Below are 15,406 nucleotides of genomic sequence, written 5' to 3'. Positions count from 1 at the left end.
GGTCCAGTCGTGGGGCCTGAACTCTAGGCCTGGGCACTGTCCCTCAGCTCTTCAGCTCAAGGCTAGCGCTCTATCACTGAGCCACAGCGCCACTTCTGGCTTTTTCTGTTTATGTGGTGCTGAGGAATCAAACCCAGGGCCTCATGCATGCAAGGCAAGCGCTCTACCACTGAGCCACCTTCCCAGCCCTGAGCTGTTTCTGTTTATGTGGTACTGAGGAGTCGAATCCAGGGATTCCTGAATGCTAGGCAAGCACTCTACCACTAGGCCACATTCCTAGCCCTTTTTTTTTTTTTTTTTGAGACAGGGTCTCACCATGCAACCTAGGTTGGTCAAAAACTTGCTTTGCAGCCCAAACGAACCTCAAACTTACAATTCTCCCATTTCAGTCTCTTGAATGCTGGGATTATAGGTATGTACCATCATGCCCACAAGACATAGACTTTTTTTGTGTGTTGGTCCTGTTGCTTGAACTCAGGGCACAGGGCATTGTTTCTGAGTTTTTACACTCAAGGCTAGTATCTATCATTTAATCCACAACTCCACTTCTGGCTTTTTGACAGTTAATTGGTGGTAAGAGTCTCACAGACTTTCCTGCCATAGCTGGCTCTGTACCATAATCCTCAGATCTCAGCCTCCTGAGTAGCAAGGATTACAGGTATACACCACCAACAACAACAATTTATTAATGGTTATGTAATTTGTGAAACAATTGGTTATATAATTTGAGTAATAATCCCTGAAATCAAGGCAGATAAAAAAAATGACTTGCCTGAAGAATAATTTTAACAACTGATAGTTAAACATTATTCAGGTAACAACTATTACACTGTGAAAGTGAATGTTTATTGTCTTATATTAGTATATCAATAAGGAAAAATGATGGGGCTGGGAAGGTGGCTCAGTGGTAGAGCGCTTGCTTTGCATGCATGAGGCCCTGGGTTCCATTCCTCAGCACCACATAAGCAAAAAAAGCTGGAAGTGGTGTTGTGGCTCCAGTGGTAGAGCGCTAGCTTTGAGCTGAAGAGCTGAGGGACAGCGCCCAGGCCCAGAGTTCAGGCCCCACAACCGGACCCCTCCCCCCCAAAAAAAAGGAAAAATGAGTGAAAAATATACTAAAGGAAATAGAATTGAGGGAAATGGTGGAGCATTTGCATGTTTGAGGCCCTGAGTTGAATCTTCAGTACCACACACACACACACACAAATTTAAAATAGCTGTGTGCCAGTGGCTGATGCCTGTAATCCTAGCTACTCAGGAGACTGAGATCTGAGGATCGTGGTTCAAAGCCAGCCCAGGCAGGAAAGTCTGTGAGACTCTTATCTCCAATTAACCAACAGAAAACCAGAAGTGGCACTGTGGCTCAAGTGGTAGAGTGCTAGCATTGAGTTGAAGAGCTGAGGGACAGTGCCCAGGCCCAGAGTTTAAGCCCCACAACTGACCAAAAAAAAAAAAAAGAAGAAGCTGGTACCCATGGCTCACCCTGTAATCCTAGCTACTCAGGAGGCTGAGATCTGAGGATCAAGGTTCAAAGACAGCCCGGGCAGGGAAGTCCGTGAGACTCTTATTGCCAATAAACCACTAGGAAACCGGAAGTGGTGCTGTGGCTCATGTGGTAGAGCGCTCGCCTTGAGCTCAAGAGCGCAGGACAGAGCCCAAGCCCAGAGTTCAAGCTCCACAACCGACAAAAAAAAAAGAAAAAGTAAAAATAAAAGCTGGGCACCAATATATTTTGATGAGAGATAGGCAAAGTCCATTTTAGAATGTTAAGCAGTTAAGTAAACAATAAAGCAATAACAGGAAGAAACAGAGAGTAGGGACATGTAGTTTAGCTCAGTGGCAGAATGCTTGCCTCATATATGCAAGGAACTGGGTTCAATCCCAGCATTACAAGCACAAAAGCAAGAGCAAAATCAAGGGAAAGAAGGAGGGAGATAGGAAAGTATAAAAGACAACAACCCTGGGGCTGGGAATGTGGCTCAGTGATAGAGTGCTTGCCTAGCATGCATGAAGGCCTGTGTCTGATTCCTTAGCACTACATACACAGAAAAAGCCAGAAGGGCACTATGACTCAAGTGGTTGAGCACCAGCCTTGAACAAAAGCAGCTGAGGGACAGTGCCCAGGCCCAAAGTTCAAGGCCGGGGGAGGGGGAGGGGAAGAGACAACAACCCGGAGCCTATGTCTTCTCAATATCTAGACACCGCCAAGCCTAACCATCAACATACCTTTCTTTCAGACGCAACTCATCATTCATTTTTGTCAGCTGAGAAGAATTATCTCCTGACATCTTCATTATTTCTGCAATGTCATTTTCCAGTTTTTCCTTCGCCTTTATCAACTGTTCTTCTCTTTCATCCTGCTCTCTAAATTTGGCCTCCATATCTGAATACACAAAAATAGTACTTCTGACCAAGATGCGTTGTACTCATAACATACCTTACAGAACTGTAACCTCTTTATACAACTACTTAATAATAAAATTTATAAAAGTAGCACCTCTGTATTAAGAGCAAGAAACATTTATTGGATACATCTTGCACTAGGGATATTGGCAGGTGCCAATCCCTAACCCTCAAGGAAATCACACAGGTGCCAATCCCTAACCCTCAAGGAAATCACACTTTAGCAAAGACAAGACACCAAAAGGATAAAGAATAATGTAACAGAGATAAGTGCTAAGAGAGAAAAAAATGAAAGAAGGGGAAAGACATGCAGATCTTAGAAGTAGCCCCTCTGAGATAAGTGACACTTAAGTGGCTATATGAAACAAAGGAGGGAAGACAGAAAGGCAAAGGCAAAAGCTGTGGGGCAGGACCATGACTGAAGTGTCCCTATCACCAGGAGGCAGATGTGGCCAGAGTGGAATGAGCAAGGGGAAGGACAGTCTAGGTTGAAATCCTCCAGGCAATGGGGCTTGATGAGGGTAAGACAGAGTGAGATGGGAACCACTGAACAATCTTGGGCAGAGAAGTGACATGATCTGACTGCAGCTGTGATTTTAAGAGGCAGCAAGAGGATCCAAGGAAAGTTCAGGAACAGACTCGGCTACAGAGCCTTCCTCAAAATAAAATTCTAAAAAAGATAAAAAGGATCACTCTATCTGCTGTGTTGAGTACGGAAGGAAGTGGGAGCAAAGATAGGAAGTGAATGGTCAGCTGTTAAGGTTACTCATATATAAGACCCTTTTGACTTGGATCAAAGATAGCAGGAGTGGCCAGGTGCCAGTGGCTCATGCCTGTTATCCATGATCATCCAGGATCATGGTTCAAAGCCAGCCCGGGCAGGAAAAGTCCAGGAGATTCTTTTTTGTTGTTGTTTTTTGTTTTTTTTTTTAGTCCATGAGATTCTTATCCCCAATTAACCACCAGAAAACCAGAAGTGGCGCTGTGGCTCAAGTGGTAGGGCGCTGGCCTTGAGCTGAAGAGCTGAGGGACAGTGCCCAGGCCCAGAGTTCAAGCCCCATGGCCGACAAAAAAGAAAAGATAGCAGGAGTGATGGGATGTGTTAAATTCTCTTTTTGAAAACAGAAACGAGGACTTGCTGAGAATTACAGATCTCAAATATTATATAACCATAATGAGTGAAACAGTTATGCCTGTATAGTAGATCTGTTATTCTAACAAATGACAGCTATCTCAATCCTAGCAAACCTACTGTACATAATCATTAGTCACCAGAGAAATCTCCTTACCTGTTAAATTTTCTTTCAACTTCTCCAATTCAGAAGATAGCATGTTAAACTCTTCTTCCTTTTTGTGTAATTTATTTACAGTTTCTATTTAAGATAAAGTTGAAAGTTTAATGTGTTTCATATTTAAGTCACTAGAATTTGTCTGACTTACAACCCAATCAAATCATACACTTGTGAGACCTAAGAATACAGGAATACTAAAAAGTCCCATTAAGAAGCACATCTGTGTACACCACCAATGAAGCAAGTAAGCCTCTCTGCCACCTCCCCACAGCTGTATGCCAAACAGGCCCAGGCATGCGTTTTTCACATATCTCTTATTCCAATTGAAATTCAAGAGAGCTGTCAATGATGAAAGCTTAACTAATACATTCCCCAGGAATACTTACATTTTAATATGGAACAAGAGAAGAAAGAATTAGGAGTTTGAGGCTTCTGGAAGCCTATGGAATGCAATATTCCTGCGTGCTGCAAAATTTAGGACTGTGACACTTGACTACAGGTAGTATCTATTCTGCACTCAAGAGAGCAGCCACAGTGAGAGCAGCCACAGTGAGAGCAAGACATGTTCTGCTCTGACTTCAGTAAAACATACCTTGCATACTTTTCTGAACAGTGACTGCCTCTTCTGAAGCATCAGCAAACTTTTCTTTCTAAAGAGAAAGAACCAGATATTCACAATATAAGGATTTCAAAACATTAAGATAAAGAGTGTCTACTAGTAATAACTACAATACTATTTACTTTTTGTGGCTGATTTTGTTTTGTTAAATTAACATACTTAACTAATTAACTACCAAATGCATACAGTGCAATGTGCATATATGCATTTATAATTTGTGCATGTGCTGTGTATGAGCATGCATGTATGCCTATATACACATGTATGAACATGTACACTTGTGTAAGTATACACAAGTATATGTAATACAGTGGTGCATGTGCAAGCTTTGTCATGGTGCTGACCCTCTAATAGAGACCTTCTCTTCAGAAATCTTCCTGAGACAACAGAGTTCTGGATTTCCGCCCCCCCTCCCATTTTTTCCAGAGCTGAGGACTAAACTCAGATTTTGTACTTGTGCCAGGCAAGTGTTCTTCCACTGAGCTAAATCCCCAATGCTGAATTCTTTATATTTCTGAGAAGTTTTATATCCTGAGAAGCTTGAACTAGATTTGAGTCGTAGTGTATTATGAACCTGAGTCCACAATTTTTTAAACTGAAAAGGTTCACAGGTTAAGGACATCAAAACACAGAATGGCGATTCCCAAGCCAATTTTTCCTCAAAATGTAATAGCAAAAATATTATATATACCAGACTGTCCAGCAGAACTTTCTGCAATGGTGAAATGTTCTCTACAAACCCATGGTCACACATGGTTACTGAGCACTTATAATTTGCTAGTGCATCAGAGAAATAGAATTTTGAATTTTACTTAAATAATTGAAATAGCTACCACTGAACAACACAACTATATGATTACCACTGGGTTTTTTTGTTTTTTTTTTTGTTGGTGGTGGTGGTGGTCGTGGGGCTTAAACTCTGGGCCTGAGTGCTGTCTCTTAGCTCTTCAGCTCAAGGCAAGCACTCTACCACTTGAGCCACAGCTCTACTTCTGGTTTTGGTGGTTTATTGGAGATAAGAGTCTCACAGACTTTCCTGCCCTGGCTGGCTCTGAACCGTGATCCTCAGCCCTCTGAGTAGCTACATTTACAGGCCTAAGTCACTGGCACCCAGCCACTAAGTTTTGTTTTTTTTTTTTAAGGTATTCACCTTGATCCACCACTGTCATTTGCAAAAATATCTAGTAAGTTGAGAGATGCAAGGTAAGTGGAGGAAGTATGGTTTCTCCTATCTAGTTTCTCTGTGAGCTTATATCTTTTCTCTCCATGCTACAGGGGGACCACAGTTCACTATTCACAATGATCAGCCTTATACAAAGTTGGGTTTTGATGTAAAAAAATTGGAAAGGAAAATGTTGAGAAAAGATTTTTAAAAAATGTCTCTCTAGGAAATAAAACAAATGTAGAAAGGAAAAGTAATTTCCTAAGGTATAAGACAATTAAGCTTTAAATACATGATATAACATCCTGCCTCATCAACAGATTGCCCTGAGCCCAAGATGGCGGGTGTGGGAGTGGGGTGAAGAGATGGGAGTGGGGTGCCTGGACCCAAAGTCAACATGAATGAAACCCAACCATGCTGGATGTGTAACTGTGATTGTCTGTGTTCAGTAAAACTGATCAATGACGTTTCAAAGCAGTGCTCTATCAGAGGCAAGGAAAAGATTAAAAGAAGAAAGGAAAGTAATACCTACCTTTACTGCTAGTGAGTCCTGATCAGATTCCCCTGAAGGTCTGTTTGGTTGTTTGGCTGGTTTTTGTTTATTGAGACTGGGTCTCACTATGAAACTGAAGTTGGCCTCAAATTCTCGATCCTCCTGTCTCAGCCTCCCAAGTGCTAAGATTACAGGTATGCTCCCACAGGTATTTATCAGTCAGTAACTAATGTACTCAATTTAAATCAAGATTTTGAAGGAGAAAAGAAATAGCTGCAGTATCTCTTTATGGATGTTTTTTTAAACAGGAAATGGCCAGAAACCCTGATTTTCAGATACCCAACAGGTACTTACCAAAATATGAAGTTCTTTTTCCAAAGCCTCTTTGACTTGGCTGACTTCACTCAAATTGTCCTGAAGGTTAGTAAGCTTTAGCTCTTGCCCCTGGAGCTCTTTGGTAATGCTACTAGCCTAACATACAGAATTACATGGTATAGAAGCAAATGAATGAAAAGGAAACAAAAAAGAATGATAAAGAAAAACAAACAAATGTAAAAAAAATCTATGAGAAACAAACACAACAAAACAAAACTGAAAGGAATAAAAAGTTTTTTTTTAAATTCTAAGAATCCAGTAACTTTTTAAAGAATCAATTCTAGATATGATTGTCTAATGGCTATTTTTAGAAAGTTAAAGATACAGTTCAATACTTGGCCCATTTTATTTCTAGAGTTCAAAAATCTTAATGCTGGGGATATAAAGAGCCATGCTGGTTAGCATGCTCAAGGCTCTAGGCTCATTACTCAATCCCCTCCTCCCCAAAGTCCTTAACATAGAAATGGCGGGTATATTATAAGAGTATTTTTTTTTGGGGGGGGGTCCAGTCATAGGGTCTGAACTCTGGGCCTGGGTGCTGTCCCTCAGCTCTTCTGCTCAAGGCTAGCACTCTACCACTTGAGCCACAGCACCACTTCCAGATTTCTTTGCTTATGTGGTGCTGAGGAATGGAACCCAGGGCCTCATGCATGCAAGGCAAGCGCTCTACCACTGAGCCACCTTCCCAGCCCCAGTGGTCTGTATTATTCACCATACTTTTGGCATATAAAATATTTAAAAAATTTAAATATACTAGAAAATAGCCATCAGAACTCAGTTTCCATCAATTTTTTTTTTGGGGGGGGTCGGTTGTGGGGCTTGAACTCAGGGCACTGTCCCTGAGCCTCTTTGTGCTCAAGGCTAGCACTCTACCATTTGAGCCACAGCACCAATTCTCAATGGTTAAATGGAGATAAGAGTCTCACAGGGACTTTTCTGCCTGGACTGGCTTTGAACTGTGATCCTCAGATCTCAGTGTTCTGAGATCTGGGCCTGAGCCACCAGCGTCCAGCTCATTAAATCTTGATATGAAAAAGCAGCCCAACCATCAGCGACAGAGTCTCTTCAGATTAACTTTTGTTTTAACTGGTATTTCAGAATCACATGAGGAAATCAGAGAAAAATTTCCTGCAGCTAGTTTTGCTATTTGTCCTCATCTGCCCATCGTAACACTTCCATCTCTGCCCTTAGAGCAGCTTGTCTTGCAGAAAGCTCACCACAGTCAGCGTCAGAGCAAGTACCTCAACTGGTGACAGGACTGGGAGAAAAACCTCAATCAAGTGACTTTCCTTAAAAGCACTTGTTACGCTATCAGCGAGTGTTCTGTATGCTCCCCCGTGCCTTAACAAAATGTACTTAACCAGTTGTCCTTCAAATACACTTTTTTTTTTTTGTCCCAGAGCCAGGACTTAACTCAGGGACTGGATGCCTTCCCTTAGTGTTTCTGCTCAAGGCTGGTGCTCTACCACTTGAGCCATAGCTCCATTTCCCAGATTTTCCTCAAAAAGAGGATATTGACTTCAATGTGGCATGGAAGAAACTCCAATGAGAACAAAGTAGGAATGCAAAAGCCGCTGGGCTCTTGCCCTTGCATCTGCTGTGAATGGTACTCATCACACTGTGTTAATTTACAGTAGCTGAAAACAGAGTTCTTATTACACTTTTATATGATGTGGGTGTAAACAAAAGAAATGACTTCATATGATTTTGTTGTTTTTTTTTTTGAAACATAGTCTTGCTGAGTAGGCTTTAAATTTACAATCCGTTTGCCTCAGTCTTCTGAAGGCTGGGATCACAGGCATGAACCACCATGCCAGCCAATCTTATGAATTTCCACGTCACTCGAACATTTACCTTAACACCAGGGTCTCAGGGAATTCTCTGAGACATTAAGGTAGTGAGGTTGGCCTCACTACCCAGGGATAAAGTACCAGATTCTAGGACATCAATATAAATCCACATCTGATCAGACCATTATTTTCTCTAATCTCCTCAGATGAAACCATATTGAGATCCTTAGAAGATACTCAACTGGATGGGCCATGAAATTTGTTTCCATGAAATCAGCAATTTGGGGTGAATGACCTCAACTCAAAAGTAACAACGCAAAACAAGAATAACAACAGAAAAGAAAAGAAAGGATGGAGGATTGTCAATACAAACCTTGCCACTTTCGGCATTCTTTTCAATCTCTAAAGTTTTAATCTGTTTCTCAGCTGCCTCAAGCTGCTGTCTAAGTGTCTCAATTTCCGATTTACCTTCGGAACTGGCTTTCCGAAGTGCATCAAGATCCAAGAGCTTTTCTTCAGCAGCCTTGAGCTGTGATGTAAAATTACCAATGACTTTGGCTTGTTCATTGCACTTGGCTTGCAGAACCTCTAGCTCCTTTACCTTTATTTCAGCCTCCTGCAATTTGTTTAACGTGTCTTCCATTTCCACTAGATGCTGGTCTTCGGCTTTGTCCAGTCTCGATTTGATGGCCTCCAGGTTGTCCTCCTTTTCCTTAATGATTGCCATCAGTTTAGACTTCAGGGCTTCTATCTCTTTAGTATGAGCAGACCGTTCAGAGTCTTGTTTATTCTGCAGACTTTCTATTTCATGCTGGTAATCTAGTCTCAATCTCTCTATTTGTGTCTTTAACTCAGCAAACTCGGCCGTCTCTGTTCCAACCCCTTTGCTAAAGGACACCTTCAGCTCCTCCATTGCCTGCTGGTGGGATGCGATGGCGGTTTCCAGCTTAGACTTCCACAGAGCTATCACATCTGAGTTCTCCTTGTTAGCATGGTCAAGCTTGCTTCTCAAGGACTCATTCTCTTTGGAAAGCTTCTCTGTAGCTACATGCAGAGCCTTTATTTCCTTCTGAAATGTCTCTTCCCGAGATCCAAAATGATCCTTCAGCGAAGTTATTTCTTTCTGGTGGTCAGTATGGGTGGATTCTAACTTTTCTTGCAAAGAGCTTATTTCTTGCAAAAGGGACAGCGACATATCCACATCTCCAACAGGTTTACTGGACTCTAGCCTTCTTCGGAGCTCAGCTACTTCCTGTCCTCTCAATGCTAGGTCTTTTTCTAGTTCCATTATACGAGACTTTTCTGACACAGTAGCCACCTATTAACAGCAGTCCAAAGAAAAAAAGTTCATTTAAATAACAAATCACTAATAAATTTTCTTTTGACAGTGAAGATCTTTACAAACTTAATGTTGTTTGTTTTTTTGTCGGTGGTCGATCGTGGAGCCTGAACTCTGGGCCTGGGCGCTGTCCCTCAGCTCTTCAGCTCAAAGCTAGCGCTCTACCACTGGAGCCACAACACCACTTCCAGCTTTTTTTGCTTATGTGGTGCTGAGGAATCGAACCCAGGGCCCCATGCATGCGAGGTAAGCACTCTCCCACTGAGTCACCTTCCCAGACCAAACTTATGTTTATGAGTTAATCACTGTGACAATGGCTTAAGCCCAATTCTGGTAGCTCCAATTTAAAATGATAAACTTCAGCAAATTTCTACAACTTTGAGATGCTTAAAAGAATCTAAAAATGGATACTGAGCTTAATTTACTCCAGTAATACTTGCTTTTCCTCTAAAGAAGCTTAAGTCAGGAAAGTAACCATTAACTGATAGTAAGATAACACTTTCCAGTTACATCTGCTCCTTATTTGGCTAGTTTTTCTACTCCTCATTGCCCAGGCTGCATAAATGCTTCTGTACCTGTGCTTGATGATGTACTGGCCACATACAACCCTAAGGACTAAAATGTGGCTCATTTCATCTGATGTGACATCAGGTTTTGAGAACATAAGAGAAAAAAGAACTTTATATATATATATATATATATATATATATAATTATATATGTAGATATAGGTGTATATATGAATATATATATATATATATATATGTAGATATGTACATACACACACATACATATTTTTTCTTTTAAAGCCAGTACTGAGACTTGAACCCAGGACTTCTAATTCTCACTTGGCTTTTTTGCTCAAGGCTGGTACTCTACTACCTGAACCATATCTCCACTTTTTTTTTGTCGGTCACGGGCTTGAACTCTAGGCTGGGATGCTGTCCTTACACTCTTCAGCTCAAGTGGAACACTCTACCACTTGAGCCATAGTGCCACTTCTGGTTTTCTTGTGCTTTATTGGAGATAAGAGTCTCACGGGGCGGGGGAGGGGGGAAGGGAGGGGGGACCTGGGAAGGTGCTCAGTGGTAGAGTGCTTGCCTCACATACATGAGGACCTGGGTTCGATTTCTCAGCACCACATAAGCAGAAACATCCAGAAGTGGCACTGTGGCACAAGTGGTAGAGTGCTAGCCTTGAGCTGAAGAGCTGAGGGACAGCGCCCAGGCCGAGAGTTCAGGCCGAGAGTTCAGGCCCCACAACTGACCACCCCCCCCCCAAAAAAAGTACACATCTCCTTCAGCCGGGTGCCAGTGGCTCACGCCTGTAATCCTAGCTACTCAGGAGGTTGAGATCTGAGGATCGTGGTTCAAAGCCAGCCCAAGCAGGAAAGTCCGTAAGACTCTGATCTCCAATAAACCACTAGAAAACCAGAAGTGGCGCTGTGGCTCAAGCGGTAGAGTGCTTGCCTTGAGCTGAAGAGAGCAGGGACAGCGCCCAAGCCCAGAGTTCAAGCCCCCCCCAAAAAAAGAGTCTCACAGAGTTTCCTGCCTGGGCTGGCTTTGAACTGTGATCCTCACATCTCAGCCCCCTGAGTAGCTAAGATTACAAGTGTGAGCCACTGGTGCCCAGTTATCTCTACTTTTTTTTGAGGGTTATTTGGAGATAAGTCTCTTGAGTTTATTTGCCTGGGCTGTGTCCAAACTGAGATTCTCAGATCTCAGCCTTCTGAACTAGCTAGGGTTATAGGTGTAAGTCAACTGCATCTGATACCTTATTAACAATTTTAATGTTAATAATCTTTTCATCATGATTTCATGATGAAAGTATATTTTAGATAAACTGGCTTAAATATATTATTAAAATTTCAACTGTGGCCAGGTGACAATGAATCACGCCTGTCATCCAGTACTCAGGAGGCTAAAATCTGAGTATTGTGATTCGAAGCCAGCCAGAGCAGAAAATTCCCCATAAAACTCATCTCCAATTAACCACCCAAAAACTGGAAGTAGCTCTGTGGCTCAACTCAAAGTGGTAGAGAGCTAACCTTGAACAAAAGACCTTAGGAACAGTGCCTGAGTTCAACAGACCCCGAGTTCAAGCCCCACGACCACCACCACCAACAACAAAGTTTTCAACTGTACCTTACCGAACAGTTAATGTGGGTAGTATAAAATCATAAATTCTGCACATGTGGCTGGAATGACCCTTCCATTGGCTAACACTGGTGTTACTATCATGTACTCCAGTGAGTAATATGCTGCCCATAGAATAAAGGCCTCAACTGGACAGAGAATTACTAACTTTTCTTTAAATGACAAAGAAAGACTACTTACCTGTAATAAGCATTAGAATCGTACAGAAGGACTCCTTTTTGGATTTTATAATTGCATCAGCATTTTGATGTCTGTACCTCAACCTCATTTCCTAACCCAGTGGTTCTCAACACTAGAGTACATATAATCACCTCAAATGTACACCTAAAATGCAAAGTCCCATATATTACCACATTTTTTGATTCTTTTTGAGATCTGGAGGTTTTTAAATAAACACCCCCGAGCTTAACCTGCATATCATTTTAGTCTTAGAAAAATTATTCCCCACTGCTGAGGCAATTAGCTCAGTACATGGAATACATGAAAAAGGGTAGCTTCTGGTATTAAAATAATTTGATTCACCTGGGAAATAAAAGGGAACACAAGTAATTCATAAATATCAGTGATCCCAAATTTCAAGGATCAGAATTACTCCAATTTCAGACTCCTCTCCCACACTGCCTATATTGGGACAGAAAATACAGACAAGTTTTCTCTGTCCAGGACACACATTCTAATACTGATAAGACATCAGGAAAAAGAGGACAAAAAAAGTATGAGGGTCTTTGAAACTGCATAATCAGCCACTCAGAATCCTAGAGCTGAATAAAATCACTGTTCCTCAGGGTCATTATAGAGACTTCAGGTTAAAGGTGTTAATTCTTATGCTATTATTAAGGAGTAAGAGTCCACAAGTTTGCTGCCTAAATAAGATACAAATAATAATAAAAAAATCCTGTACCCGTCATCCTAGCTACTCAGGAGGCTGACATCTGAGGGCCGTGGTTCAAAGCCAGCCCGGACAGGAAAGACTGTGAGACTCTTATTTCCAATGAACCACCAGAAAACCAGAAGTGGCACTGTGGCTCAAGTGGTACAGTGTTTGCCTTGAGCTGAAGAGCTGAGGGACAGCGCCCAGGTCCAGAGTTCCAGCCCCACAATTGACAAACACAAAAACAAAAACACACTGCTGCAAGTCCAGTGGGGGTACTAGTTCTAGGTAACAAGGCAAATTGAGAGAATGCCAAGTAAAAAGTAAATGAAAATATTAACACGACTCTTTGGTGGGGACAGTACTGGGGTATGAACTCAAGGTCTCATGTTTGCTAGGTAGTAGCTCTACTTCTGAGCCATGCATCAAGACCTTCCTGTACTGGTTATTTTGAGATGAGGTCTTGGTTTTTGTCCAGGAGGCACCAGTACTGCACAATTTGCCTATTTTCTGCTTGTTATAAGAGGGATGACAGGCATGCACTACCATGCCTACCTTCTTATTTGAAATGGAACCTTGAGGACTTCCTGCCCAAGTTGGCCTTGATCTCAGCCTGCCATGTAGCTTGGATACCAGGCATGTGCCACTGCACCTATTACTGATGCGAAGGGGTCTTAAACATCTGTCCAGGCTGTCCTCAAACCACAACCTTCCTGATCTCCCAGGTAGCTAAAATTACAGACCAAGCAACATGACTATCTTTTCTTTTTTCTTTCTTTCTTCCTTCCTTTCTCTCTTTCCTTTCTTTCTTTCTTTCTGTCTGTCTTTTTTCCAGTCCTGGGGCTTGAACTCAGATCCTGGGTACTGTCCCTGAGCTTCTTTGTGCTCAAGGATAGCGCTCTACCACTTGAACCACAGCACCACTTCCAGCTTTTGCTGTGTATTTGGTACTGAGGAATTGAACCCAGGGCTTCATGCATGCTAGGCAAGCACTTTACCACTACACCACTCTCCTAGCCCCAACATGACTATATTTTATGTGGCATTTTCACATATGTAATAGCACTTCTTTTTTGGTAGTACTGTGGTCTGGACTCAGGACCTTATAGGCATTCTCTCCTAACTAAGGAACAGCCTAACTAAGGAACCACACTTCAATATGAAATTTTATTTTCCCTGTCATTGTTCAAAACTAAAAGGCAGGAGGCATAGCTTATTCTTCTTCCTATTTCTACAGCATCAGGCAATGTTCATAAATTGGATTCCCTGGCTAAAAAGAATTTTAAGCACTTCCTAAAAAGGAATGGAGTGATATGAAACTTACCATGGGTCACTGGTTATTTCATACTTGGCAATCCAAGAATGAATACCAATAACAGAAGACGACACAGGGCTTTTTTATGGGAAGATGTAAGTTTTAATTTTAAATAGTTGGTTGAGCCATGTCTTAGATAGATGCCTTTTTATCTAAAGCAAAAAAGAAACCAGGTGCCAGTGGCTCATGCCTGTAAACCTAGCCACTCGGGAGGCTAAGATCTGAGGATCACGGTTCAATGACAGCCCTTCTTGCTTGTGAAAAATCTTACCTCCAATTATCTACCAAAAAGTCAGAAGTGGAACTGTGGCTCAAGTGGTAGAGCACCAGCCTTGAGTAAAAAGTCAGGGATAACACCTAGGCCCTGAGTTCAAACCCCAGGACCCGCACAAAAATTAATTAATTAAATAATAAAAAGAAAGCATCAAATTTAGTTGCTGACAAAACTAAGATATGGGAGAGGAGTTTAGAAGTGAAAAGCACAAATATTTTTATGTCATCATCCAGTTGCATCAAAGGATCTACACATCTTATCAGTCCCTTTTATTTCCCAGATCAACTTTTTGGGTCTCAAACAATGAAGAAACAGCATCAAAATTATGCTTCTTTCTTTTTCTTACCAAATACAGGAGAAGTCATTTAAAAACCTTTTCAATAAAAAACCTTTTTTATTGACTAAAAACCTTTTAAATAAAAACATGATTGAGGGCTGGGAGGTGGCTCAGTGGTAGAGTGCTTGCCTTGCATGCCTGAGGTGCTGGGTTCGATTCCTCAGCACCATATAAGCAAAAAGAAAAAAGCTGGAAGTGGCGCTGTGGCTCAAGTGGTAGAGCACTAGCCTTGAGTTGAAGAGCTGAGGGACAGCGCCCAGGCCCAGAGTTCAGGCCCCACGACCAGACCTCCCCTCCCCCCACCAAAAAAAAAAAAAACATGATTGAGAAAGATTACTCTATTTTCTAGATTTTTAGATCAATGATTTCTCAACAAATTTGTACGAATACTAATGATTCGAAAAAAAATCAGGACAACAAATTTGATCAAATAAGAATTTTTGAAACTTTAAAGTTAAGGACAATCACAGTCAAATTCATGATGTAAAGGTATATGTGAATATTTTATTATGTGACTCCAGTTACCTCTTTCAGCACAAAATTACTTGCACAATAAACTCCATCTGATGGTGGTTAAGCGCACAGATTGGAGGCAAAAGGCCTAAATGCAAATCCTGGCTCCTCTATTACTCTGAGCTTGTGGCCTTGAGCAAATTAACTTCTCTGTGCTCAGTATCAGATACAAAAGGGGAATATTCTTTACAACTAGGATTGTGGTGAGAATACTACTTGCAAAGCACTTGGTACATGGCATGATATAAGCATACACAGGTGTTCAATATGTAAGTGAACAAAAACAGGCTCCAAGGGCCAAGCTTACATATTGAACTGGGGACAGTAAGAAGCTATTCTGTTCCCAACATATATGTCCTTCCTAACTACTGAGATGTCAATTTTGTGGGCGACACAAAAGAGGTAGATATGAAGAAAAATCAGCTATCATTAAGGTTAAAGTTCTTAAGTCAAATTAAAAAGAGCCAA

General features: G+C 41.5%; 1 protein-coding gene across 1 annotated transcript in view; it reads right to left on the bottom strand.

The window, feature by feature from the left end:
- Clip1 (CAP-GLY domain containing linker protein 1) overlaps nt 1-15,406 on the bottom strand; it is a 72,891-nt gene that overhangs the window by 38,616 nt on the left and 18,869 nt on the right. Inside the window, exons 9-13 of the mRNA XM_013023065.1 lie at nt 8,508-9,452; nt 6,324-6,440; nt 4,288-4,345; nt 3,693-3,776; nt 2,227-2,383 (exon numbers count right to left, since the gene is read on the bottom strand). Coding sequence (XP_012878519.1) covers nt 2,227-2,383; nt 3,693-3,776; nt 4,288-4,345; nt 6,324-6,440; nt 8,508-9,452 — 1,361 coding nt within the window. The remainder of the gene's footprint in view (nt 1-2,226; nt 2,384-3,692; nt 3,777-4,287; nt 4,346-6,323; nt 6,441-8,507; nt 9,453-15,406) is intronic.

The sequence above is a fragment of the Dipodomys ordii genome, unplaced genomic scaffold (assembly GCF_000151885.1).
Source record: "Dipodomys ordii isolate 6190 unplaced genomic scaffold, Dord_2.0 Scaffold66, whole genome shotgun sequence".
NCBI lineage: Eukaryota > Metazoa > Chordata > Mammalia > Rodentia > Heteromyidae > Dipodomys > Dipodomys ordii.
This window is presented reverse-complemented; position numbering and strand designations above follow the sequence as displayed.